General features: G+C 37.0%; 1 protein-coding gene across 1 annotated transcript; it reads right to left on the reverse strand.

Moving 5' to 3' along the window:
- Nucleotides 1–121: 121 nt before the first annotated feature.
- On the reverse strand, nucleotides 122–14477 carry LOC109090120 (cilia- and flagella-associated protein 77-like). Its single transcript, XM_042755764.1, is given in 8 exon segments — nucleotides 122–267; nucleotides 270–315; nucleotides 2860–2961; nucleotides 3056–3161; nucleotides 6058–6286; nucleotides 7353–7452; nucleotides 14203–14283; nucleotides 14376–14477. Coding segments are annotated over 7 exon segments (720 nt in total). The 5' UTR covers nucleotides 14266–14283; nucleotides 14376–14477; the 3' UTR covers nucleotides 122–193.
- Nucleotides 14478–27474: the final 12997 nt, after the last annotated feature.

Genomic DNA, 27474 nt, shown 5'->3' on the forward strand with positions numbered 1-27474 from the left:
CAGGGACCAATATAAAATGCTAGATTTTTATCGATAACACTTCAGTTTTTATTAGATCTAAAATCAAATATTCAGAAATGTGTGTAGACAAAATAAAAACCAGAAGAACAAATTAACGTCAAGTTTTTTTTTTTTTATTGAGAAGTTAATGCCTGATACACTGAGGCACTGAGATGTAATAATTTTAACTCTGTTAATCCACTGTGTAAGTGCCTTGACCCAGAATCCCTCTCCTGCTTGCAGACTCTGAGTGGTGGGTGCTCATTTCTTTTTCCGGGCTTCAGGATCTCGAAAGGTGTCCAGAGCTGGTCCCACCTACAGAATACAAAGCAGAGTATCTGATAAATCTTACACTGATTTTCAGCAGACTGGGTTGCTGTCTGGGTATGGAGAGACATAATTTTGGTTATTATATGCATAAATTGTAGCAAAAAGAGCTTGCAATCTAATCGGATCTGATCAATCATCCTAGAGTAGGAATATAGATTGAGGCCTACTGCAGTTCATCAACGGAAACAAAAAGATTTGAATGACAGAGGAAAGTAACATGGATGGCACTGTTGGAACATGGAAGACTTTCTGTTTTTGATACACAAAAGTGCAGTCAGAATAGTCAAACATTAAAAAACATATCCCTGTAAAAGGCAGCAGAGACGCTTTGCCCATGTTTTACTTCTAAGCTGGTATGTAATGTATACTGACAGCTATTAAATAATGGAAGCTGTTGGCACAGCACATAATTTGAACAATGGCTCAAAACAGACAAATATGTAAGAAAAAGATGTATGAAAATTAGGATTTTATATGTTTACCATCCTCCAAAGGTTAGTTTATGTTTATGGCATATTTCTGAACAGTGAAAACATGTTGAAACTTTAACGGTGTGTCACATCACATTTTAAAAATATGTACTTGTTTTTCTTTTCCTTTTTCTATTCTTAAAAATCTGTTGCCTCCCACAAACACTTTTGACACCTCCAAACCTTTTTGAATTAAATAGGAGGAACACACGTCTCAAGAAAGGTGGAATGAAAGAGATGTAAGGGAAGGTGACAATACAAACAAACAAACAACAGGAATGAAGAAAATGAGTGTAGAATGAAGAAGAGAGTCAAGGATGCAAATGTCGAACCTGGTGCTATCAGGACAGCTACTTGACAGGCTGTAATGAGCAGAGGTAAATCTTTTATAAGGTTAACGCTCCTCTCTCTCTCCATCAGCTGTCATACAAGAGAGAATTAAGCGCAGGCGTGCAACCAAAATAACACTCTCCCTCCCTCATTAGAGCCGACTGAGGGTGGACGATAGGACAGGCAGTCACGGGGTGTGTGTGTGTGTGTGTGTGTGGTTGGGAAGGGGGTTGTAATTTGCAGAGGAAATCCAGACAGAGAGAAAAAATAGGATGGTGGAGGAGTACATGGAAAGAGTTAAAATAAAAACAGCAGCATGGGATATAGGGTGTGAAAGAGACCTTAAATGTACAGTACAAGCAAAATATGCATGTTTAACCATGTGCATGTCGTGCAAATAAATGTATCCCCATGTTGTTGCATTTGTGCTTGCTTTGTGTTCCTATAATTGTGATACAAAAAACAATGATGAGGTACCCATTTGATCCTAAAGTTAAATATTTAGGAGCCTTTTTTTTTTTTTTTTAGTTTGCTAGAATCTTTTACATTGATCTTTTAATAACAGTCCCTTCTGTGTGGTATGATGGTTTAAAAACTGTATACATGTTTTCCAGTTTGATGTTTTACAACAAATATCATTCTCAAAAACAAATAATATAAAAAAAAATATTTTCTTTTTGTAACAACATTATTAATTTATCCAACAAAACTCTGCTGTGAATATATATTTTATTTCCACACATTGGCAAATTAATGTCAGTAACGTCTCACAAACCTAAAGAAAAGTAGTACTTCAACAGCCTCCAGTTCATTTTAAATTGGACCTAACCATGTTCAAGTTTGTATACATTTTGTGAATCTTTTCGTCTGATTCATTAAAAAGAACAAATTCATAAGACTCATTTTTCATGAATCAAACACAAATGACTGCGGTCTAGTGCTTTGTTTGTTGTTGTGTGCAAGAAACACAGACTCACACTTAAACAAGGTGCTATCAAATATCGACAAATCTTCCTCAACTGGGTTTTAAAACATTTCATTTTTATTTATTTACTTTTTTTTTTGCGTTTGCGTCCATTTTTACTCACAGTCTGGAGCCCTGTGTAAAAAAAATACTGTGGCTAGTGCATATGTATTGTGGTGTTGCATCAGTGCTTGTAAAGGTGTGTTTGGATGTGTGTAAGGGCCATCATTAGCTCAGCATGAGTCTGATTCCTTTATAATTGGAAGCATTGGGGATTGTCAATAGAGAATTTTCATGCACTGCTGACAGGTAGAGCTGGTAGTCTGCTTGTCAACACAAAAGACCAATAAACACAAAGCTCTTTTAAATTACTTGGTGCTTTTGCAGAGGGACAGAGGGACCAAAACTAAAGGGGTTAGTGTACATTTGAACAATCATAAGGGCTTGAGGCAGATATTGTTACTTTTGCATCAGCATTGATTTTTCAGCAAGGCATCCTCATACTTCACACTGTCACACACACACACACACACACACACACACACACACACACACACACACACACACACACAGTACACTGATCCTGTTTATCCTTCCAGTGGGAGTCAGCTAAACCACTGAATGAAACAATAATGCATATAGTTTTGAATAGTTGGCACAAATATTATATAATTATGTATTATTTAAAAACACTAGACTAATTAAGCGTTTGAAAGAAAAATTACAGAATGAAAGTGAAATTGTGAGCACTAGGGGAGTTTTCACCTGCTGGAAACGAGGCATTTTCCACATGGATGGGGCCTCAGGCAAGGGGCGACTCTTGCGGAGCAGGGTTGTTCGTGTATCCTGTATACGTCCAAGCTGAGCCTGTGAAAGATTCAATAGACACTTACAGTTTAATCACTCTTCTCATAGAAGCGAAGGTTAAGATTAAAGTCATTTTGTGCTATCTTCAACAGACCTTCTTATGCTGATGGGCCTGTAGGATTTTGTCCTTGGCCTGCTGCTCTTCCAGCCATCTCTGAGCATACTTATACTCAATGAGCTCTGAGATTGGGGTGGATGGTCTAAAGTTGAAAAAAAAAAAACACAGTCTTCTCAGGTTGCCCACATCTGAATATGCAGATTTCTGTGATTTACACTTGTTTTGGTAGATAAAAGCATAATCAAATTAGATAATATATTTAAAAGAATTGTTCACAAAATGAAAATTCTGCCATCATTTACTCACTCTCGTGTCGTTCCAAATCTGTGTGACTTTCTTTCTTCTTTGGAACATAAAAGAATACATTTTGAGAAATGTTTCAGTTTTTTTGGTCCATACAACAGAAGTCAACACAAACTGTCCAGTTACCAAAATTATTTTAAATATATTCTTTGTGATTCACTAAAGAAAGTAAATCACACAGGTTTGGAATGGCATGAGGGTGAGTAAAATGATCACAAAATTTCCATTGTTAGGTGAACTATCTCTTCAATATTTAATAGAATATTTTAAAATTTACACTTCTGCAAGTTGAATAAGCTATGTTCAGTCAAGGTTTAGCATTGACAGTCTCATTTAATAACAGGTGTGACCCTCAAACGGTCCCGTTCTCACAACAGATTACACGCAGTATTTGAGTCACTACTGTATGAACGAATAATCGATGTGACGCTCCTTTTTGTTGTCGCATTAGCCGTGTATCGTCTGTAACCATAACGACAGTGACAAAACTGTCATGTGTTCATCCGCCAAATCTGAATTATTTGAATCGCATATGGACCACAAAACTGATGGGATTAGCACCGGTGGAAGGCAAGAGTGACTAAAACCTTCAGATGGTACACATCTCAAGTATATGTATCCTATGCCTTTATGCATATTCAGTCTGGGCGTTGTGATCAATGGCTCAACATCCTAATGAATTTAAAAGACAGCTAAGGGAGCCTCCCAGTCCAATCACCCTATCATTGGGTGAAGTTCTGGGTAGTGCAGTGGAATGCCGAGCGCTATTCCCTTTCATTGGCATTCGATCTTGGACTGCCAGGTGTAAAGTTGTGAAAACAACATTCTATATCTCCAGATATATCTATGTATGTGTGTGCTGTATTGAATGTGTGTGTATGGGGATGGTGACATTTTGTGCAAGGATCCTCATTAGGGCTGACCGTGGCATTGGCAAACAGCATTTGATGGATAGAGTGCAGGACCAAACAAGTCCCTGTGGACCCCTGATCTTACCTCTCATTGCTCCAGACTGCCTTCCTCCTGACTGGCTCTTGAAACACACTCTCACCTAGTACTTCTTACACTGGATGTATCAACATCAAGTGTGTGTGTGTGTGTGTGTGTGTGTGTGTGAGAGAGAGAGAGAGCAAAAGAGAGGAAGTCTGGACACAAAGCTGTGTTTTCAGTTAAATATTTCAGCTCCATTTCAACAGTATCAAGGCCCAAGAGGACAAGAAAAAAAAAAAAAAAAGCAGGCAGAAGGAAGGAGTGAAGGGAGCTTGTGGTGCTGTGGACCGCTGTAATAATCCTACCTGTGCTCTCAGCAGAGTGCACGTGTCATATCTCACTGGGCACAGAGCTCAAAGATGAGCTTCTCCCTCTTTCTCTCTGTTTCTTATAGATATACATTTCTGTACCACTTTCTACATACATTTCTCTATTGCTTTCCTGCTCCTGTCTTTTGCATCATCCAGTAAGACAAAACACCCAAATCACTTTCCAAATTGATCAATACCCAGCAATCTCTGATTCCCACACAAAAATGACCTATGGATATGAAAAATGGAGCATAGATCTGTAAATAGGTTTTCATGGACCTATTTACGGATCTGCTCCCTCAATATATCCGAGTTTGTTTAAAAAAATATATATATATATTTTCCAGATTATAGAAACTGGAAATGTTAATTCTTTTCAGTTATGTGGTTACTTTTATAGGATTATTGTTTTGCTGTTTGCGGACTGTAGTTTTGTTGTCTTTTTACATGCCTTTTGAAACATCATAATTCACTTCACATATTAAGTGTCCTTTAAAACTAAATACATGGCTACAAAATGATAGATTGATAACTTTTTGTATTACTAACTGAACATTTGCTGAACAAGAAATCTGTGGTTGCTAAATGATGCATTTTGTATTTAGTAAATGAACAAATGCAAAATGACAAAATAAAGTAGTGTTACTTGAGAAAATAGTTTAGAGAACCAAAAAAATCTAAATGCATCCACTAACAAAACAATGTGAAAAGTGAGGGGGGCATATTATAAGACTAGCTCATGAATATTAATTACAGAAATAATATTCACCCAAAAGTCCTAAATGATTTGCTAAAAGGCTGGTAAGTAGATGCTGGCCATATTAGGATTTATTCAATCTAATACTGATACAACCAATTGACAGATGCTTCTTCAGACGCTTATTTACATATCTGGCAAGTGGCTACAATTTGCAGCCAAGCAAAACTAAATTCTTCCAAATATTATGATTATTTTAAAAATAATTCCCCAGAAATTATTATTATTAATTGAAGTTAATTAAATATCTATAATATGTCTTAAATATAATGGTTTATAATGCCTGCAATATTACTGAATATCTTTACAACCAACTATTTTTGAAATCTTCTTATAGACAAAGCTTTCTGGCAGACTGTAAAAATCTTCTTGTGCGGTGTCAACTGTTTTTGAATGTTTTGATTCGCTGCCTATATCTGATGCGAGGGTGTGTATATGTGGGTGGGAGATATAAACAGACAGTAGGAAAGAGACAAAGCCAAGGCAGAATAATGTGTCATTTAAATGCATATCAGTATGTACAAATTAATAACCGTTTCTTATTATTATTAAGTTTTTAAATAATGTAGTAACAGCCTTATTAATTGGAATATTAATATTAATATTTTCTTTTGAAAATGTACATTATTTGATTGAGATTAGACTGAGATCATAATGGTGAACACACCTACACTCACCTGTTAGTAATACCAAACGAAGCATCTGCTGGTATGCAAGCTGGGGCAGACCTGCGAAACCCCTCTCTGGTCAACGGCTGCTGCCGAATGTCATGGGTGGCACGGTACTGTTGCAGCTCTTTAGCAGTAACCAAGCCTGACTTGACCCCTTCTCGGTTAAGGGCGATAAAATCCCTCTCAGCCTCCCGGTTTCTGGTAGACATAGTGTGAGTGTGCCAGCTGGAGATAGCTATAAAATGAAAGAGAGAGAAATCACAGCAGAAAAAATACCATGAAATCAAGAAACACTTTGTTCAGCACACAAAACTCCTTTGATGAGAAGGATTGCACTACAAGTCCTTCTATTTGTCTTGTTTTTCCTTAAAAATATCTAAACAAAATAACTTAATAATAATAAAACTTAATAATAGTTGAGAAGCTTGAGAATACTTGAGAAGCAAAACTGCAGATGATACAAATACTATTTAAAAGATGTTTTTCTCGCAATGTGGCAGCTTTGGACACTGAGTTTGCAAAGCATACTAGTCTAAATATAGATCTAAATAAGTTTTATTTTATTGTACCAAAAGACTTCTGGAAAACTTAGACAAATAACACTCTATAGACAAATATCACTATATAAAAGTGTAAAAAGTAAAAAAAATACTTTTACCTTGTTCTGAACACTTAAGTTAGAAATATTAGAAGTATTCAAACCTATCAGCAGTTTGAGGAAGAGAAAACGCAAAACTGTTTAACAGCTTTAGTGACCGGCAGCTCTACTTCATGACACCAGGTAAATAAAAGTAGGCATGGGCATGTTCAAAACCAAGTAGAGATCAGTTTTGGGTGTTTTCTGCAATAATAGTTACATAAGGATTTGTGATGAGTGAGCTTAGATAAGCATGTCAGGGTAACCTCAGCCTAGAACTGCATCATAGTTTGTAGGGACTGTATAAGAGCTTGACACTTGCAGTCACTGCCTGTTGTCCGTAGGAAGTGTATAATTAAAGTGTGAGATGAGGAGCCAGTGCAGAAGCCAGGCACAGTTTAGTATGCTAACAAGAGTGCACTGACAGCAGAGGCTAAGCGCCTGAGGGGACACTTACTGAAGAAAACGCACTGTGACATCATCCTGTGACAAGAGTTGATTGGGAGCGGGTGTGGTGTCTCATAAACAAAGGCTTTGAGTGAGTGTAGCTGGAGCTTTATAATGACTGAATCATAATGATGAGGTTTTGAATGGAAAGCCAACAGTGGTAAAGATTCTAAAGACAAATATAGTGTCAATTTTACAAAACTGTATTGCCACCTACCCTCTGGCACACCTCCATCCTGAACTGTGGTCGCTGTCCCAAAAACAAAGTCAGGTCCTGGATAGGACAAACCTCTCGACTTGGTCTTTCCAAGAGCTGGCTATAGAGAAAACACAGTAATGAGATAAATGCAAATATTTCATGAATAGTGTCCTTATGTTTTTTTAAACAAATATATATCATTCTATCATGCTCTGGAAGCTTCACCAAGACAAATTCCTTCTGTTTGCAAGGAAACTTAAATAGATATAAACAGACTTAAATTCTAAATGTAAATAAAAATGGCATTTATGTACATTTTAATAATTATTTGAATCTAAATACTGATATATTTATAAATAATTATAATTTTAATCTAAATATTTAATTTTCTCTCCAAAATCCTTTTTGTGTGTCTATTTTTTGACAGAACAGTAGCTCTGGCTTTTCAAAACTTTGTTTTCTGAACCTATAAACTGTCAATCAAACTGTCAATCAGCCTCAATTACATCACCACAATAAAAGCGCTGTTAAACTGAAGCACTTAACGGCGCAAGACAATGCACGCATCACAATGTCAAAGTTTTATGGACCTCTAGAGTGGCGGCTGATTTCTTGATTGACAGGCAGTTTTCCAACACACACCTTCAAACCCTAGCACACCAAAGCATCTGATTGTGTCTATTAATAAAATCATAATTATGCACAAACTTATTACCATAAAAAATGCTGCAAAAGAAGCCCAAATGACTGCAGTGTCTGGCAGCACAGTAAAAACAAATTCCCATTGAACGTTGATGTGAGTGATCTTGATGGCTGATTTCTTCAGTCAGGACTCAGTCTGAATCACTAGCACAATGTAGTCCAGTCAGTTCATGCAGAGTATGAGTTATGTCTCCAGAGTCATAACTGTAAGATGATTGACAGCTAAAGAGTTGAAAAAGACAACGCTTATCCTACCATGTGTGTGTTGGGGGGTTGTTTGGGAGGGGGGTAGTTACCCCCTATCATCATCTACTCAGAGAGCTCTCATGGGGCAAAAGGAAAACCCACTATTTTTCTCTAAGCTCTGTTAAACAGCTCAAAGCCTTGTTTTAAGAGCAGATTAGCTGCGAAAAAGTGGAAAATCGTGAATCAAACCACGGCAAAGGTGACAACCGGATGTATCAAAAGTGATCTGTGGAATATGGTGCCTCAGCACACCAGAAGCACGTATCTTTGATCTTTGATGGAACATGAGGGAGGTGTGCTCATGTGTCAGTCATAGAGTTACATTCATGTCAGCGGCTCTCCTCACGCTGCCGTATGCGATTTTTGGAGGGAGAAAAGAAGCAGCGCAGTGAGTCTGTCATCATCTCTGGAGATCTCTGTGTGTTTGCTGTGCTCTAAAGACTTAATTCTTGGTTAAAAACCCTCAATCCTTCATTATTCTGAGCTTTGAATAGTCTACACTGAAAAATGGATTTGAAGATATTTGTCACTGGACCACCACCAATCATGCTGGGCAAGTAAAGCCTACCAAAAACCGAATTCGTCTGCCAAACTTGGTTCTTTTTTATGGTGAATTCCTAAGCCCGGCCAAATTGAGATTGTCTAAATCTTTCTTGGCCTTTTTAACTCACAGACACCCAACCTCTAGTTAACATTATCTGCTGAAACATATCAAATGCTTCTTAAAAGCGCCAATCTTTTGAGTAAGTGCCACCAGGCTTCTCGGCCAGCCCTTTAATCCCCTTCGCAGTTTTAATCTGCAGATTGTTTTGAGGAGATCACTTAGAGATGCCTGAAGGAACGTGTTGACTGTTGGCGTAAAACGGCTAATCAGACCCCTCAAAACATTATTGGGCCTTTCATTCACAAAAAAAACGCTGAAAGAGAAGAGGACAACAGAAAAGGCAAGTCAGGCGAAGGATTATGTTAAGCAAAAGCTCCTTTTATATTGTCATTTATTGGTGATCTGTCTGTATATTGTGCTTTCATTAACCAGGCATGGAGCTGCTGAATGAGCCAAAGAGAATAGGGCCGCTTCAGGAGAGGCTACACGAGGGTCAGCGGGAGCAGATTATTCGCACAGGCTAAAAGAGACAGAGAACAGGGGGACATAATCATCTCTTACTAAGGAGACCCCTTCAGTCTATTCAGGCCCCCGTGCTTTAATTTCACCATTCTTTTGTCCTTTTCTTACTCATGTGTGCTTTTAGGATTTTACTTGAGCTGCTGAGATTAGCTTAGCACTGACCCTGAGAGTCCATCGCTGCATTTTGACGCTGAACGCTGAACACTTTTTTTTTTTTTTCTCAGATGTTGCGAATTCCATGTCGTATTTGTCTTTTTTCTCCTTAATCACACCCAGACATCATTCCCGACAGCCTTTGCTACTAGATTTGCACACATTTTAGAGAGGAAGCTTCTGGATAAAACTGGTCTGCTCCTCCTGTCCAAGACCTAGTAGGTTTATTTGGTCCCCGCGGAAGTGGTTTAATCTTATCAGGCAGCAGCATGGAGAACTGCGAGCCAGGCCTGATCATCTCATCTCAACAGTGCTGACAGACAGCTTCGCCATGAGTTTCTCCGTCAGACTTACAAATAAAAGCGCCCATGATGATGATTAGAGGATAATGGCAGTAATGCTCACCAAACTGTCTCCACTAATTATTATCCCGCTCTTCCAACCCAGTCCAGCGCCATCTGGTGCATGATTACAGGACAGCAGGCACATTGGCTTAAAATTAATCTCTTCATCTCAACTAAACTAAATCGAGGGAATGAATGGCAGAGAGAAAGTGGAAGAGGGGAAGCACAAGAAAGAATCTGTATCTTTGTCACTGTGTGATCTGATACAATTCATGGGGAGAGAATTCAAATATATTCCCTGTCATGAAGAAGCAGAGGAAAACGTGGTCTATATTCATAATTTCTACCTCATCACTGTATTTGCAAGAAGGCAATCCAGAAAATGCCAACATGTTTAAGTCAGCTAAAAAAAAACATTTATTAATAAGGATTAGGTCAAAAATGCTGAGAGGAGAGAAAGTGGAATCATAACCCTAACTTTCTTATAAGATCACAGCTTTTCTCTTCTCTAGCTAAATCCGTCAACTCTAAATTAATATCAGCCCATTCTAAAATCCCCAGAATGTCAATGCGCGCATATGTGCAACGCAAACATACACGCACATTCATCTCATCTCCTCTATAGCCTGGCTGGTTATTAAGATGCTAACTCTCTTTATGTGTGGCAAATCCTGAAGCTTTGGGTATAATTGATGAGGCATTTCCATAAAGAGGGCCAGCTAATTGGGAGCATGTGTCTGGTCTGGGCAAGCCTGTGCTACCCTTCTTCAATACAGATGAGTGTTATCCTACCACTTTAGATGTATGTATGCTTGAGTATGTATGTGTGGGTGTGTTTAATAAAAAACGGTCCACAACTTGGATCACAAACTGCGTTTAAACCATGTGAATAAGCGGTACAGTAATTAGACATGTCCAAGAGTTAAAGCTGTCCTTAACCTGGAGTAAACTTGTACATGGACAATCAAACATGCAGCTAGGCCAATGGCATTATTTATTTATTTATTTTAAAATTCATGAACAATGCAGTTGATATACCACCGTTCAAAAGTCTGCCATCAATAAGATCTTTTTTTGAAACAATGAATACGTTTATTATTATTAAATGGCAGTAAAGACATTAATAATTCTATTTCAAATAAATGCTGTTTTTTTCAACTTTCTATTCATTAAAGAATCCTGTAAGAAATGTATCACGGTTTCCACAAACATTTTAAGCAGCTGCTCTCAACATGAATAATAGTAAGAAATGTTTGTTGAGCATCATATCTGCCTACTGAAAATTCAGTTAACATGACAGAAATAAAATGCTATTATAATTTTTTTTAAATTGTAACAATATTTCATGATATTAATGCTTTTACTGTTTCATACATTTAAATGGGAGTGTATATACATTGACTTGAATACACATCCCCTGTATTAAACCTGTTTTAATTGCTGAATTAAAATTGATTAATGAATTAAAATTCATAAAGAAATCAAGAAGCCCACAGTCTACATAAATAGTTAGCAATACAACTGAACACAGACAAGTATGATATATGTGTTTACATTCTTTCGATCCATAAACGAATGCATACGGCCCCTGTTATGACAGACTACATATGCCAAAGGTCTCTTTTCATATCTCATTTACATTTATCTATTATGCAAGCAGTTTACAGTTATATATTGGGATCATGGTTATGTATCTGTCTCTCTGTGCTTGTGTCTACAGCAGTCCCAGCTGGATCCCATTAATAATAAGGCCCTGTGTTGCTACAGCGACTGTGTTGAAGCTAAAGCACCTTGCAGAAGTGGTAGAGAGGCACTATTTGCATGGACCTAAGTGTAGATGCCTACAAACAGTTGAGGTGGGTGAAGGTCAACGATGAGGCCAGTTCCTGTGCAATTCAAATAAAATCCACAGGCCAGTTAAAGTCTCTAGGCAACTGTACAAAATTTTTGCTTAATTTTTACCAACTCTCAAACTCTCTCTGATAATGCTTTTTAAAATATATTTGTATTAATCTGCTTTAGTTAATTCATGAAAAAACAGCTTTAGGCCAGACCACATATACATAATAAATTTGCGCTTCAGGCGAATATTGGCTACAGTACAGATTTGCTTAAGAATGAACCGCAGATTGCCGTGTGTCTAACATTAGCTACATAGGCTGAATTGAAGTGAATGGTAATGAGTGGGAAGAGGGGACTGTGAATGGGGCCCAGCCAGCCTGCTGCACAGCAGGGCTCTCTCAGACACCAGAGAACAACAAAAGCCCCAAATCTGCTCCCCTGATCTCTAATTTACTGGTCATCAGGGAATACAGGCATGAAAACAGGATTTATTGGCCATGCCTCATCAAAAAGGAATTAACAAGAGGAGAGGAATGGAGAGAAGAGGGCTTTTTGTACTTTTCTCTCTATCAACTTTTTGGTTACAAGCACAGAAAACCACACTTTGTTTCAGATTAATTCATCTCCTTTTTACTTTGAGGCCCATTAGCACATTACTAAGATATATGTCCATTTTCCCCACGGGACAGCCATACATGAGCCCGGCATAAGCAGAGAAAACTTATGCGATGATGAACTGCTGCACAGACCGACAAGAGATGCGCTCAGCACAAGGGACTTGCTGCAGTTGGCCTATTTCTTAATGAATATGAGCCTTTCACAGATCTCCCTTTATATTGCAAGTGAGCAAAGAAGGCTGAATGTTCGAACCTATACAGCTCTCAAAGCTAGACGTGCGAGAGGGAAGAAATAGAGCAACATCAGGCAACGCCATAAGAACAAAAGCTTAAATCCTCACAGATGACTCTGTCATTGTTCCAGCGCATTGCCAAAACCTGTAGCTATGACTGCTCAGAATGAAAAAGAATGAGAAATCCTTGATCTCATGAGACTATAGGAACATGCACGCAGTTCATTATCATAGTCATTTAAATACAGTAATCCTATTTTCTGCATCAGTCAAAAGGGGCATATCAAATAACCCTAGAGAACATTAGAAAGAAAGGAGGGGCGAGCATAGGTCTAACAGAGGCATCTTATCCCACCAGGGATGGACAGGATGATTGGATGAGTGTAAAAAGAGAGAAAGGCCATGGGAGCGAAGGAAAAGGAGAAACACTGAGGATTGTGCAGGTTCATTTCATTCTTCCTTATGCTTCAATGGAAGACTTGATGAAGTTGAAATGAAGCAGAATTAGATGAAAGATACGCGGGAAGTACTTAGTTAGAGATTCAAGACTTGCACTGGGTTTCAGAAAGAGGGTTAACTAGAGGAGAAGGCAGAGAGAAAAAAAACATGATCTGCACCATCTTTCTTATAAACACCATTCCTCAAATCTCAGAACTGCACTATCTTAAAAATAAAAGTTCTTTGTTGCAATCTATAGTTCTAAGAAGAACCTTTAACATCAATGGAACATTTCAACTGCACTAAAGTTTTTAAAGGTTCTTTAGATTATTACACTGTAAGAAAAACCAAGAAAAAAATTATTCACTGAAAGTTCTTCCATAGCATCATTGTCGAAACACCCTTTTGGAACCTTTATTTTTAAAAGTTCACACTTTGTTATAAACACATGAAGTTATTCTCATGAATAACTGTTAATTCTCATGAAGGCTGTTAATGGTCTGTGAGTTATTGCGTTTCTTTTGTTAAATATATCTATTGAATATGAAACGTTCATGTTTTGTTTTTGTTTTTTTATTCAAAAAACTCCAGTGGACTCAGTGTTTCAATTACTATGTTTTTTTTTTGTTACCAACAAATTAGTATTATTTCTTCTGAATTCTTGAATAAAGGAAATATGCACGTTAAAAGTGTAAGATTCTAAAAGGACTGATCGAACCAGTGTGAGTTGCACATTCTGGATGTTTTTTAAAAACTCTTTAGCTTATTCATTTTCGTGCTACGTGACTTGACCGATGTGTGTGAGATAAAGTAGCCATGCGAAATGTGTAGTCCTGCTGTGGTATTCCAGGAACAGTGCTGAGCAACGCTGGACTAGATCACACAAACATCAGCGTCACGGTGAGATTTATTCAGAGACTGACTTTGCCATCTAGTGGTCATTTTAGTTAGGCCATGACGTTATTCTGTTGTCCATTTCCAAACAATAAGGTGAAAATTCCACCATTTATTTGTGAAACACAGCATGAATTTTTCATTAAGACGAATTATTTGTTTGTTTATTGTATGTGCGAAAATGAGCCATTCATACATGGTGCTATGCACAGAAATATGTTTACAAAGTTAACTTCCCCAGTACTCAAAGCCATCATCAATATCAGTCCTGACCTTAATTAATAGAGGACGATGCAGCATAGACTCTCTCACCACACCAACACGAGGACTTTCCATTTCTGACTCCTTTAAACCCTAATTGTAAAATAAAAGTATAGATGATGGTACGATATGATGAAAAAAAGTAAAAATAGCAATTACTACATGAACAATTACACGAAAATTACTTCGAAAGAAGATCTCCAACCTGTAGGGCGAGACGAGAGCTCGAAAAACACGATTCCCAGGTGCTTTTTGTGGATAAACAAACCTTCCTGAACCTTGATGTGTTAACTGCCGTTCAAAAGCACTGTAATACACAAATATATTTAAGCGATTTCACAGGCCGTGACACGATCCTCTTTCTGGTCGCCTTGCGTTGTCATGGAGATGGGACGCTTCTGTGAGCGCGAGTATCGCGATGTTATTATTTAAGCTTATGATTCTTTTGAATTTGATACTTGCACGTATAGTGAGATATACTGCATTTTGAAAGTCAAAAACCTAATATATACAAAACATCAAAGTCATATTCGATGTATTGACCTGTCATGTTCGTCACTCCAGTACGATAGAGGGAAGCATTGAACAACAGATGCAAAGACCGCGAGACACGGGAGACAACAGAAGAGAGCACATAAACTCAAATATGAATTTCTGTATTTTAATTGTTATTAGTAGGTTAGCAGGATACAACATTTATGTATTGCCTCAGCGACTGATGCCTCGTTTTACCATCCACAAATTTATTCCACAAGGCTTTTATTGTTCTGTTTCAAATATAGGCTACCAAATTACTGTAGGCCTATATATGCTTATATTATATAAATGTGGGCTGCGGTCATTTGTACTTAAATAGGCTATATGCTGTTACTCTAAATAACGAAAGCACATTATTTCACTAATATTTTGACATTTTATTTTCACTATGAAACATTAAAGTAGACACTTTACTTCCACTTAATATGCTTTCTATGGATATAAAATCACTTTTGTAAATTTCATTTGATGCGGACACCAAAATGGGTTATTGATGGTAATGGGATATTGGATTAATAAGTTAATGACACACATTTTAGCCATAATATTTGGAATTATCAAAGAGTAACCAAACATGAACTACTCTGTTTGTTCTCTTTATCCAATAGCCTAGGTATAGTAGTTTGCTTATAACCTGAATTGTGAATTCGAGTTTTGTTTTTACAATTCAAGTCATAGGCTAAAGCAAACCACATACACCTAGATTTAATGCAAACAAGAACACCTCCTTAAATTTCCTGTGAAGAAACTGCACATGCACGCATTTATTTTACTAAAAGTTGACTATTTTTTAAAGAATCAAGCAATTTAAGAGAAGACACTTAAAACAAAGAAAATGTATGATGTAGTATTTGTGTGTAACAGTATATTTTGTTAAGATAACCATGTCACAATTATTCAACCCCTATATAATATTGTTATTTTTAAAGCTTTCTGACATTTTTTATGGCCTGAAATGGAGCTGAAACATCATTAAGCCTTTGGGAACTCTATAACGATCCTTCATTTGCTTCAGCTGTGATGCATACATAAACCCCAACCATGAAGGTTTTCAAGGTGAGTTGCAATCATGGGAAAGACAAAGGAGCTTCCACAAAAGCTGAGAGAGGAGATTATTTCATCACATCTGAAGGGCCTTGGGTATAATAGATTTCCAAATTTTTTTACATTGGGAGCATTATAAGGAAGTTTAAAACTTATGGAACAGTTGCAAACCTTCCTGGCCTTGGAAGAATGCCCACAATTTCATCAAGGGCCCTTAGCAACTTAATCAGGACAGCTAAGAAAACCCCCCGTGTGACTGCAAGACAGCTACAGGATGACCTGATGAAGGCTGGTACAAGTCCTTCAGTGGCAACTATAAGACGTGCACTGAATAAGCAAGGACTTCATGGCCGGACCCCAAGACGCACTCCACTCTTGACCTCAAGGAACATCAGGAGTCGACTAGAATATGCCAGGAGGAATTTGGATAAAAATACAGAGTTCTGGGAGACAGTTCTATGGACTGATGAAACCAAACTGGAACTTTTTGGACATATGGACCAGCGGTAAGTCTGGCGTGCACAAGGTCAGGCTTATGACCAAAAGAATACCATTCCCACGGTCAAGCACTGAGGTGGGTCATTGATGATGTGGAGCTGTTTTTCTGCGGCAGGAACTGGCAGTCTTGATCATGTACCTGGCATCATGGAATCCCAGAAATACCAGGTCATTTTAAAGAAGAACGTGATGCCTTCTGTTGACAAATTAAACCTTGGTGATCATTGGATCTTCCAGCAAGACAATGGTCCCAACCACACCTCCAAATCAACTAAAGCTTGGTTGGGGAAAAGATGCTGGAGCGTCCTGGAGTGGCCTTCTCAGTCACCAGATTTAAATCCAATTGAAAATCTTTGGTGGGATTTGAAGAAGGCTGTTGCAGCACGGAAGCCATCAAACATCACTGAGTTACAGACTTTTGCACGTGAAGAATGGGCAGAGATTCCAATCGAGAGGTGTAAGAAGCTTGTCAGCACTTATCGAAACCGTTTGTTAGAAGTTATAAAAAATTAAGGACACTCCACAAGGTACTGAAGCTGAGGGTTGAATAATACTGCACATGCTCGTGTTGCAAGAGTTACAATTTTCATATGAACTTCAAAGTTAAGTCAACTTCTGTTGTCAAAATAACTCGTATGTATCAATACATTTTTTTTTTTTTTTTGTTCTTTCACAAGGTTTTTCTTTTCATTGATTTTCATTATCTTTTATCAACATCACTATAATGTCTTTTGAGGTGAGGGGGTTGAATATTTCTGATTGCAACTATATAATATGAATGTATAACTGCAGCTTTTAATTTCTAGTGTACAGCGACCTCTGCTGGCAGAAATCTTAACACTGACGAGTGATTTCTCAAATCTGCCGCGTCATCATTTGTGCGATCTATGGCTGACTTAATTCCCATAGATGACCAAATATAGCATATACAGTCCTATGGTGTCTTTTAAAAGTAACATCACTCTTTATGTCTAAAATCGGTTTATAGGCTATTTATAGCTACAAGCCCAGTCACAGGCAGCCTATCTGTGTAAAGCGATGTGAAGGGTGCCCACTTATTTTAATAAAGTGGAAAATATAGAAGAAGACGTTGAAGATTTGTCAGAGACAGGGTTGTCGCCGACTCGCCCTAAGAAGAGTTGACATTCGTGCATGCAGGACCCTGTGGCTGCCATCTATGCTCGACCGCGTTGGAACCGAGCTTCCTCAGCATCAGCAGCTCCGCTGACTCCCCGTCCCCGTCGCATCTTTAGGAGAACTAGAGTGCCGTGACTTGCAGAAGAGGAAACGGCCGACTGTATCGCGTGGAGGTAACAGAAACATTGTCCTTTAGCTATATGGCAGTCTGTATTTGCATGTGTTTTCAGATGCCCAAGCGTTTGTTTCAGTAAAAGAAAAATGTAAATCGAATGACCTGAACTATCCTTGAACACATGGGATGGGTGGGTCTGCGGTATGCGGTTATTAGTGCCTGAGTTTTTACCCGACGGAATTTGTTACTTGTATATCCCTGTTTTGAATAGACCTAGTCTGTTTGAAAGATGTATGGGTGAGAAGTCTGATACTGAAATATCAGGTTGTGTCACTGTCACCTATAAAATGGTGGGCCACATAATGACCTTAAATCTCTCCCAGGTTCTATATTTAATGTCTCGAAGCTCATGCGTGCTTTTTATGTAGATAAGCTACAGGACCAATATTTTAACATTTTTCTCCACAGTTGTTTAAAGAAGTTAGTTTGGACCCTGCACAGAATGAAGTCCTATCCATCACTAGCAGCTTGTTTTGTGTTATGTAAGTAACATGTCCTTTAACATTCATTTTATCGAGAAAATTAAGACAATAAATGCAGGTGCATGAACAGTTCTTATTCCTAAGACTTAACAAGCCTTAAAATAACATTAATGCAGAAAGGTCCTTGTTTATTTATGTTAGGAGATGGTTTGAGGGCCTCTAGCTATACTGTATGTAATTATTTGGAATGTAGATGGAACATTTTCCAACATGCTTCATCTATTTAGTATTTTATACAATTCTTAAAAATGTGTATAATTATTATTAAGTTATTATGACCTCATTTGAATTGAACAATTACATGGAATATTATACCCTTTTTTTAATCATTTTGACACGCTGCAGGGTAATTTATATTTTAAAAAATTTCACATGATCAATTCCTTTAAAGCAGTTTTTTTTTTTGACTTCATAACAGAATACTCTCTGCCAGACTTCTCCAATCATTTAATCAGCTGAAACTCCTCTCCTTTTGTACAATTGACTGCACATTCAGAATTCAGAACTGCACATTCAGATTTCCATCTAATTAACAACTGATGGATAGAACAAAATTCCCAACCATTTTTTTTTCATTTTAAAAAATCACTTCAATATTAAGCCACAATACATGACTAAAATTTTTTTAACCCTCCAGTGTTATTTGCGTGGCAGTCAAAAATTATTATTATTTTATTTTATTTTATTTTAATTTTTAATTAAATTAATGTATGATATTTTAGTTTAATAATGTTTTTTTATTTATTATTTCTATTTTTACCATTCTATTTTATGGTACTAAATAATATTTATGGAATAGTTATGATCCATTTATTACTTGTTAACCACTTTTTGAGAATAGACCTGAAAATGACGTTTCCAAATTAAACTGTCATAAATCTTGAATGCTTTGGAGCACAGACTTAAGTTTGGTCTCTTTTTAAAGAAGACACTTAGCAGATTATTGCTGACATGGACATTTAAAGGTGAAACAAAAATAGTAATAGAAGTTCAATTTTATTTTTATGAAAAATGCACAAAAATACTATTTAATACTGTTTAATACAAAAATACTATTTTACTATTTAATATATACTGAAATATATATTTTCAAAAACACATTTTACTCTAAAATGGCAAGAAAATGAAAGCCATAAATCTAAATACGTTGTGTTCCATATTTGAGACTTAGCTTTCAGTAAGATTTTGCTTGGGTGCAGTACTAAACTTTTCCACTAGATGAAATTCACACACATTCATTTTCAATGTGATCATTTTTGACTGTGAACAATACAAGTTTGACTTTTTTTCAGGAACATTTAAGCTTTTTTTAATCATGTCCATGATTTTGTGTGTGTGTGTGTTTCCACATAGCAAGTGCCAAAAACTTTCCCAAATTTTGTACCAATGTTCCAATGAAGTAAAATAAATGAATGAATAAATAAAATTAAATAAAAAAGAGAGTACATTCCAATACTGGGCAAACAAATCATGTCCAATTACCTTTACATCTGCTTCTCTATTTAATAGATTTTTAAAGCACATACAAAACTACTAGATGTGCTCATAACACTTTTCCATTTCAGTTTATAGTAAAAATGCTTTTATAATAGGCCACATATAGATATATCTGAAATGTATATGTATAGGTATTTAGACCCATGTAAGTATTCTATTTAAAAAATGCTCATCTTATTCCTGAAAATTAGCATTAGTATGCTCCATATAGCAATCCCCCAAAATCATATTTTATATTTTAAAATGCTTGTGCTTCTCTCCCAGTAGCATGCCTGTCATGTTTGATGGGTGTGATCACTGCAACAAATCCATACCAGAAACCCAGCTTCTTGGATTTTAACTCTTGGTTCTGGAACACCCCTCGAGGGCCACAGATGTACTCTTGCCTTACATACATTGAGAAGAACCTCCGGGTTGACTGTGAATTCCCAGAGACTCACAAGATCCCTGGGCCATTCTGCGAGTTCAAACAAGATGGGCGACTCATGGGATCCACCTACCCAAACACCCCGGTCCACATGATTCCACCTATTGAGACCCGACGGCGAGCCAATGTGACCCTGGTGGCACCTAACATTTGTCGTCTCACCTGGATGCCTATGTCCGATGACCGCGCATACACCTACACCTGCAGGGTTTATCAGGGCAGCACCTGGAAGGAGAATAGCATGGCATTCCATCAAAGTGAGTCAGCAAGTCCTCCTTAACATATGCTGAAAGACAATTAATATTACCTAAGAGTTATGCAATGCCTGTCACTGCTTATGATATTGTCTTCTTTCAAAATCTGTGGGCTTTCACAATCTGTCTGCTCTTAAGTCATTGTTCACTTGTTCAATATTTGTCTCTCTGTTTCAAACAGGAAATCTTCTGGTGTGCTCCGCATTAACCATATTCTATCACACTGGGCCATGGATGCTTGCAGTTGTGATATCACTTCCTGTTTCTCTTGGGCTTCTACATCGAGGAGGCTAAAACTTGATTCTCACCTTTAACTGCATTTCACATTTTAATTTACATTTACATGTAGTTCTTTTTTTATCTTACATGGTTATGTTGCCTTTATGTTGATTTTTTTTTTTTTTTTTTTTTTTTTACAGCCCCTTAAGTTTCTGTGGAGATCATCGTTATTACAATATTCAGGATTAACAGGGAAAACAACAAACTAGACATGATGCATGCGACAATCAAGCATTATGTCCAAAATTCTGTTCGATATTAAACGTGAAAAGAACATTAGTATATATAGTAAATCAGGGTGGTGAACATGTTCTTATCACCTAAAAACTTCCAACTAACAGGCATTTGAAGGTAGTCATATACTGTAGCAAAATGCTACCATTCTATTACACAACCATTCAAAAGTTTGAGGTCAGTAAGAGTTCTGGAAAGAAATTAATACTTTTATTCACCAAGTATGCATTTAATTGATCAAAAGTGACAGTAAAGACACAACAAGCGGCACAAGTGTTTTCGATATTGATTTTAATAATAATAAAAAAAATGTTTCTTGAGAATCAAATCTGCATATTAGAATGATTTCTGATGGATCATGTGACACTGAAGACTGAAGTAATGGCTGTTGAAAAATAAAAGCTAAAAAAAGTAAAAAAGTCTTTTTAATCAAATAAATGCAGCCTTGGTAAGCATGAGAGAATCTTATTGACCCCAGTTTTTTAACAGTAGTTTACATTGATTTAAAATATTCAATCTGAACATTTACAAACAAGAAGTTTGTAACAGCCAATACTGCAGCAGTCTATGAAATGATTTCATAAAATTATTCATGAATTTAAAGTAGTATTACTACATGCAGCGTGTGTGTCATTTGCTCTGAATTCAGATGAAGGACGGCACCAAAAAGTACATGCAGACACTTGAGATGATCAGGCATCCAAAAAAATGTATCACCCAGAATAATCTCCGTTATAAAAAATATATATTATTGTTTTGATACATGGCATACAGTATCAATTATGTGCTTCCGTCAAATCAAGTCACATAGTAGCTCAAAAATATAATACTTTTTATTGCTGACATTTTTGTAATATTTATAGAAATAATGGTGTGAAATCATATAAGGGTAAATATGTAATCTCATTTATTGGTTGACTGGTTTATCGATCCTTGAAATTTGTCCAGTGCAAAATGATTTATACGAGTTTATCATTGTCTTAGCGCTTCTGTTTATCACCTGAATAAGGACAGCTCTGTCTGGAGGACATCACCACTGCTGAAAAATTATATTGCAGCACTCCCACATGATGCAACTAAATATTCTGTATACAACAATTCAAGGAATTTTGTTTATTTAAGTTTAAGGGAAAGAATGATAAAGGCCTGGAACAGAACATGTGCATAAGAATGAGACTATTAAGGCTACACGACCACTAAGTATTTAAATATACTCTTACATGTATGTGTCTTCCATTGCGCTTGCTTAATTGCACTGTGCGCTTCCACACATTTAGATGCTTTTCGCACATTCTTCCTTGCACTAACCTTAAAGGGATACTCCACCCCAAAATGAAAATTTTGTCATTAATCCCTTACCCCCATGTCGTTCCAAACCCGTAAAAGCTTCATACGTCTTTGCAACCCAATTTAAGATATTTTTGATGAAAACCGGGAGGCCTGTGACTCTCCCATAGACTGCCAAGTAAATAACAGTGTCAAGGTCCATAAAAGGTATGAAAGTCATTGTCAGAGTACTCCATCTGCCATCAGGCTTGCAATCTGGGTTATATGAAGCAACGGGAACACTTTTTGTAAGCAAAGAAAACAAAAATAACGACTTTATTCAATTTATTCCTTTGTCAACAGTCTCCTCTGTGTCTCTCCATATCACCGTATGCTGCGTATGCTCTTCTGTAGATGGAGTATTCTGATGACGACTTTCATACCTTTTATGGACCTTGACACTGTTATTTACTTGGAAGTCTATGGGACAGTCACGGGCCTCCCGGTTTTCATCTAAAATATCTTAAATTGTGTTCCGAAGATGAACAGAGCTTTTACAGGTTTGGAACGACATAGGGGTAAGTGATCAATGAGAAAATTTTCATTTTGGGGTGGAGTATCCCTTTAAGTGCCTTAAAGGGATAGTTCACCCAAAAATGAAAATTATATCATTAATGACTCACCCTCATGTCGTTCCAAACCCGTAAGACCTCCGTTCATCTTCGGAACACAGTATAAGATATTTTAGATTTAGTCCGAGAGCTTTTTCTGTCCCTCCATTGAGAATGTATGTACGGTATACTGTCCACGTCCAGAAAGGTAATAAAAACATCTTCAAAGTAGTCCATGTGACATCAGAGGGTCCGTTAGAATTTTTTGAAGCATCGAAAATACATTTTGGTCCAAAAATATCAAAAACTACGACTTTTATTCAGCATTGACTTCTCTCCCGGGTCTGTTATGAGCGCGTTCACAACACTGCAGTTTAGTGATATCCGGTTTTGGGGAAACGAATCACTCGATGTAACCGGATCTTCTTTGAACCAGTTCACCAAATCGAACTGAATCGTTTGAAACGGTTTCGCGTCAACAATAAGCATTAATCCACCAAATGACTTTAAGCTGTTAACTTTTTTAACATGGCTGACACTCCCTCTGAGTTCAAATAAACCAATATCCCGGAGTAATTAATTTACTCACAGTACACTGACACTCAAACAGTGACTGAACCGAGCCAGATAACGAACGAAACATTGACTCGTTCTCGAGTCAAGAACCGCGTCCGGTTCGAGAAGATGATACTGCGCATGCGTGGTCAGGTGTGAGTGATAATTTAACACAGCGCGTCTGAACCGAGCTGGTTCTTTTGGTGATTGATTCTGAACTGATTCTGTGCTAATGTTATGAGCGCGGGTAAACCGAAGGCTTGAATCAAGGGCAATCATCGCCAATGAAGTCATTACGTCGAGCGCAAAAGAACTGGTGAACCGTTTTCACCAACCGGTTTATTGAATCAAACTGTCCGAAAGAACCGGTTCGCGGAGAAGAACAGAACTTCCCATCACTACCGGTGATCCGAAAACCGATGCAACCAGTTCTTGACTCGAGAACGAGTCAATGTTTCGTTCGTTATCTGGCTCGGCTCGGTGTTCATCTTCACTTTCTCTCTTCACAGCAGTTCAGTCAGTGTACTGTTTGAGTAAATGAATTAACGTTACTCCGCGATATTGGTTTATTTGAACTCAGAGGGAGTGTCAGCCATGTTAAAAAAGTTAACAGCTTAAGTCATTTGTGGATTAATGCTTATTGTTGATGCGAACCGTTTCAAACGATTCAGTTCGATTTGGTGAACTGGTTCAAGAAGATCCGGTTACATCGAGTGATTCGTTCGCGCAGAACCGGATATCACGGATATCACTGCACTGCAGTGTGTGAAACGCGCTCATAACAGACCCGGGAGAGAAGTCAATGCTGATAAAGTCGTAGTTTTTTGATATTTTTGGACCAAAATGTATTTTTCGATGCTTCAAAAAAAAAATTCTAACGGACCCTCTGATGTCACATGGACTACTTTGAAGATGTTTTTATTACCTTTCTGGACGTGGACAGTATATCGTACATACATTCTCAATGGAGGGACAGAAAGCTCTCGGACTAAATCTAAAATATCTTATACTGTGTTCCGAAGATAAACGGAGGTCTCACGGGTTTGGAACGACATGAGGGTGAGTCATTAATGACATAATTTTCATTTTTGGGTGAACTATCCCTTTAAATTGGCTTTAAGGTATAATCTGAGCTTTAGAAATCTATTGCTTTTTTATGTTTCATTTTGACCATAATGACTCACAAATAGTGAATAGCAATATTTTCAAGCACCAACACGCACATTTCCCACACTTATATTTGTGAGAAAAATCTTTGTCTTCCCTTCTTTCACTGTCTTTCAATTGCTTCGTCTTACTTTTTGAAGGATCTATACTGAGAAATGTCAGAAAACAATAAAGGAATATAGAGTGTAACCTGTGCAGATCATTTTTCTTACACCAACACAAATTTGAGAATGTAAAAGTGCTGTTATTTGTTATGAATGATTACAACTATTCTTAGTTAGCTCTATCAGAGATTAAATGATTTAAGATGCTGCACAGTATGTCCAAAACCCATTTCAGAACAGGCGTTTTTAAAACTTTTTAATGCAGAGGATATGATGATCCCCAATTTAGAGGGACCACCTTCCTATATATATATATATATATATATATATATATATATATATATATATATATATATATATATATATATATATATTTACAGTTCTTCTGGATTTAGTCTGCCTCCATTTTTTTCTGATTCTTCGTGTAATTCCAGACGGATTTGATTTGGTGAGATCAGATCTCTGTGTGGAGCACTGACAGTTGTCAGACTCTTTGTGCATACAAAAATCTCACAGGATTATTATAATTAATAGCAAAAGGAATGTTTGGAAATGTAAACTGATATTTCCTACTCACACACTACAGCAAAAGATAGAAATAACTGGCTTAAACCCTTTTTTTTGGTGAAAATACTAATGGCCTAAGACTTTTTAGGGTGCATCAAAAATCAAATGTAAGATTTTCACTTTGGCCCTAGCATAGATTCGTTCCACTTAAATCAGACAGCAAATGTGCAAGCTGAGTGCTGATTTCTTTGATGCAGCCAGATCAGAACAGCATTATCAGAACACTCTGCAGATGGTTGAGGCATAACGTAAGGAAGAAGATCGCTTGACATAGAGCACATGGCAGTTGTGGCCTAATGGTTAGAGTGTCGGACTTGTAACCCAAAGGAGTGAATGAGCTCTCTTCCACAACTCAGTCAATACTCACACTCAGCTTGATGCCACACTCTGTTGGTTAATAGTAAAGATAGTGGGTAATTTACAAAGAAAGTAAAAAATGAGGCGGGCACCGAACCCCCAATTGCTCCTGGGCACCAGAGTGTGTGTGTGCTCACTGCACACTGCTGTGTGTGTACACTTGGATGGGTTAGATGCAGAGCACAAATTCTGAGTATGGGTTCCAATACTTGGCTACACATGAAAACACTTTCACTGCTGTACAGTATGAAATTACATTGATTTTGTCCAATTTTTTTATGTTTTACAGTCAAAGAAGTCATGTGTTTCTAATTGTAGGCTATTATATGTTTAATAATTATAACTATTTTGTGCATGATATATTTATGCTTGTTACCATTAAATTTGAATAATGTATCAGACTGATGTCGTTTTTTTCTTTAACTGGTGTAATACGAAACATTGTTACTTCTTTTTGGATTTGAATTAGGTTGCAGTAGGAATTATTATTATTATTATTTTTACTGTTAATTTATTTTTATTTTTACTCAAGACAGCAGAGACACACTTGGCAGTAGGGTTGCCACCTTCAGAGAGGCAAAATAAGGGACACCCATTCATGACACCCGCCCACTCAAATTTAACATGAAAATCACAGTAGATGCAAAATATGGTAGAATTCATTTTATTTTGTAGACAATACATTTTGATTCCCCCCCCCACATAAACCCTAAAAAAAAAAAAAAAAAATAATCATGCTCAAGCATTCTTATTCTTCAAACTTCCAACAGAACATATTTATATTGTTATTTTAAATTTGATTATTTATACTTCTTAATTATTATTAGTCTTTTTTTTTACAGTTCTGCAGCTGCTACCTGGATGGGATAATTTTTTTATTATTATTATTCATTTGCTCAAATTAGGGCTACATTTATTCATCCCATTTATATCTAAATACTAAATAGTAATTTGTAAAAAATGTATATGACATTTTGTATATATTTATGATTAATATAAATGATTAATTAATAAATAGGGTCTAACATTAATTAGAATCTATTAATTTATCTGTCTAATAATGTCTAAAAATATAATAATTATGTCTACCATGCTCTGATAATGTATGGAATATTATATTGACAGACATTCCCAATTTTAATAAAACAATAGGCCTATACCTTGAAGCACAGATGTGTCTGTCACTTTAAATGTATGGTTCACCCAAAAATAAAAATTATATAAATCATGATTTACCCAGGCTGTTCTAAACCTGCTTAAAGTTCTTTCTTCTGTTGAACACAAAAGAAGATACTTTGAAGAATGTGGGTAACCAAACAGCTTCTGGTCCTCAGTAACTTCAAGAAAAAAATAAATAAAAATAAAATAAAATACTAACAGAGTCATTGGGGACCAGACCCCCCAAAAAAACTCTTTGGTTACCCACACTCTTCAAAGTATCTTCTTTTATGTTCAACAGAAGAAAGAAATTATTAAGGTTTGGAACAACTTGTGGGTGTGTAAACGATCACAAAATTTTTATTTTTGGGTGAACTATCCCTTTAAGTCAGACAGTCCAACGTGAGCAACTGAAATGCTTCTCTGCAAACTGCACGTTCATCATTAGTTACAGGATAGACACACTGATAACTTTCCTATTCATCCCTACGTCTGGAGAGTCTTGTGTTCAAAGGGCGGATGTGAGTGAGCTCTAGATGTTTTAAGCCGCGCTGGTTTAGCGCATGAAAGGGCTTTAACGGCGCGCGTTCTGGAGACTCCGTCTCCATGAAAACAAATATGCCAAAATGGAATCACGCGCAAATGAGCTTCTCTAATACCTCGTATGAAATTGATTTAATTATAACTGCTATTAGTATTATAAACAGTGCAATATACTTTTTTGTTTATTCAACTATGTTGGCATTTGTAAAATACGGGACAAATCGCTTCCCGTATTGATTTGATACGGGACGATTCCGTATTTTAAGGGACGGGTGGCAACCCTACTTGGCAGAACCCTCTGGAAAATAGGCACCTTTTCAAAAAGGGCAGTTCTCTGAACTAACAAGATGGATGCATGTTTCTGACCGAATACTCTTTTAGCATGCCGGTTT

Source organism: Cyprinus carpio, chromosome A5, assembly GCF_018340385.1.
Source record: "Cyprinus carpio isolate SPL01 chromosome A5, ASM1834038v1, whole genome shotgun sequence".
Lineage (NCBI taxonomy): Eukaryota > Metazoa > Chordata > Actinopteri > Cypriniformes > Cyprinidae > Cyprinus > Cyprinus carpio.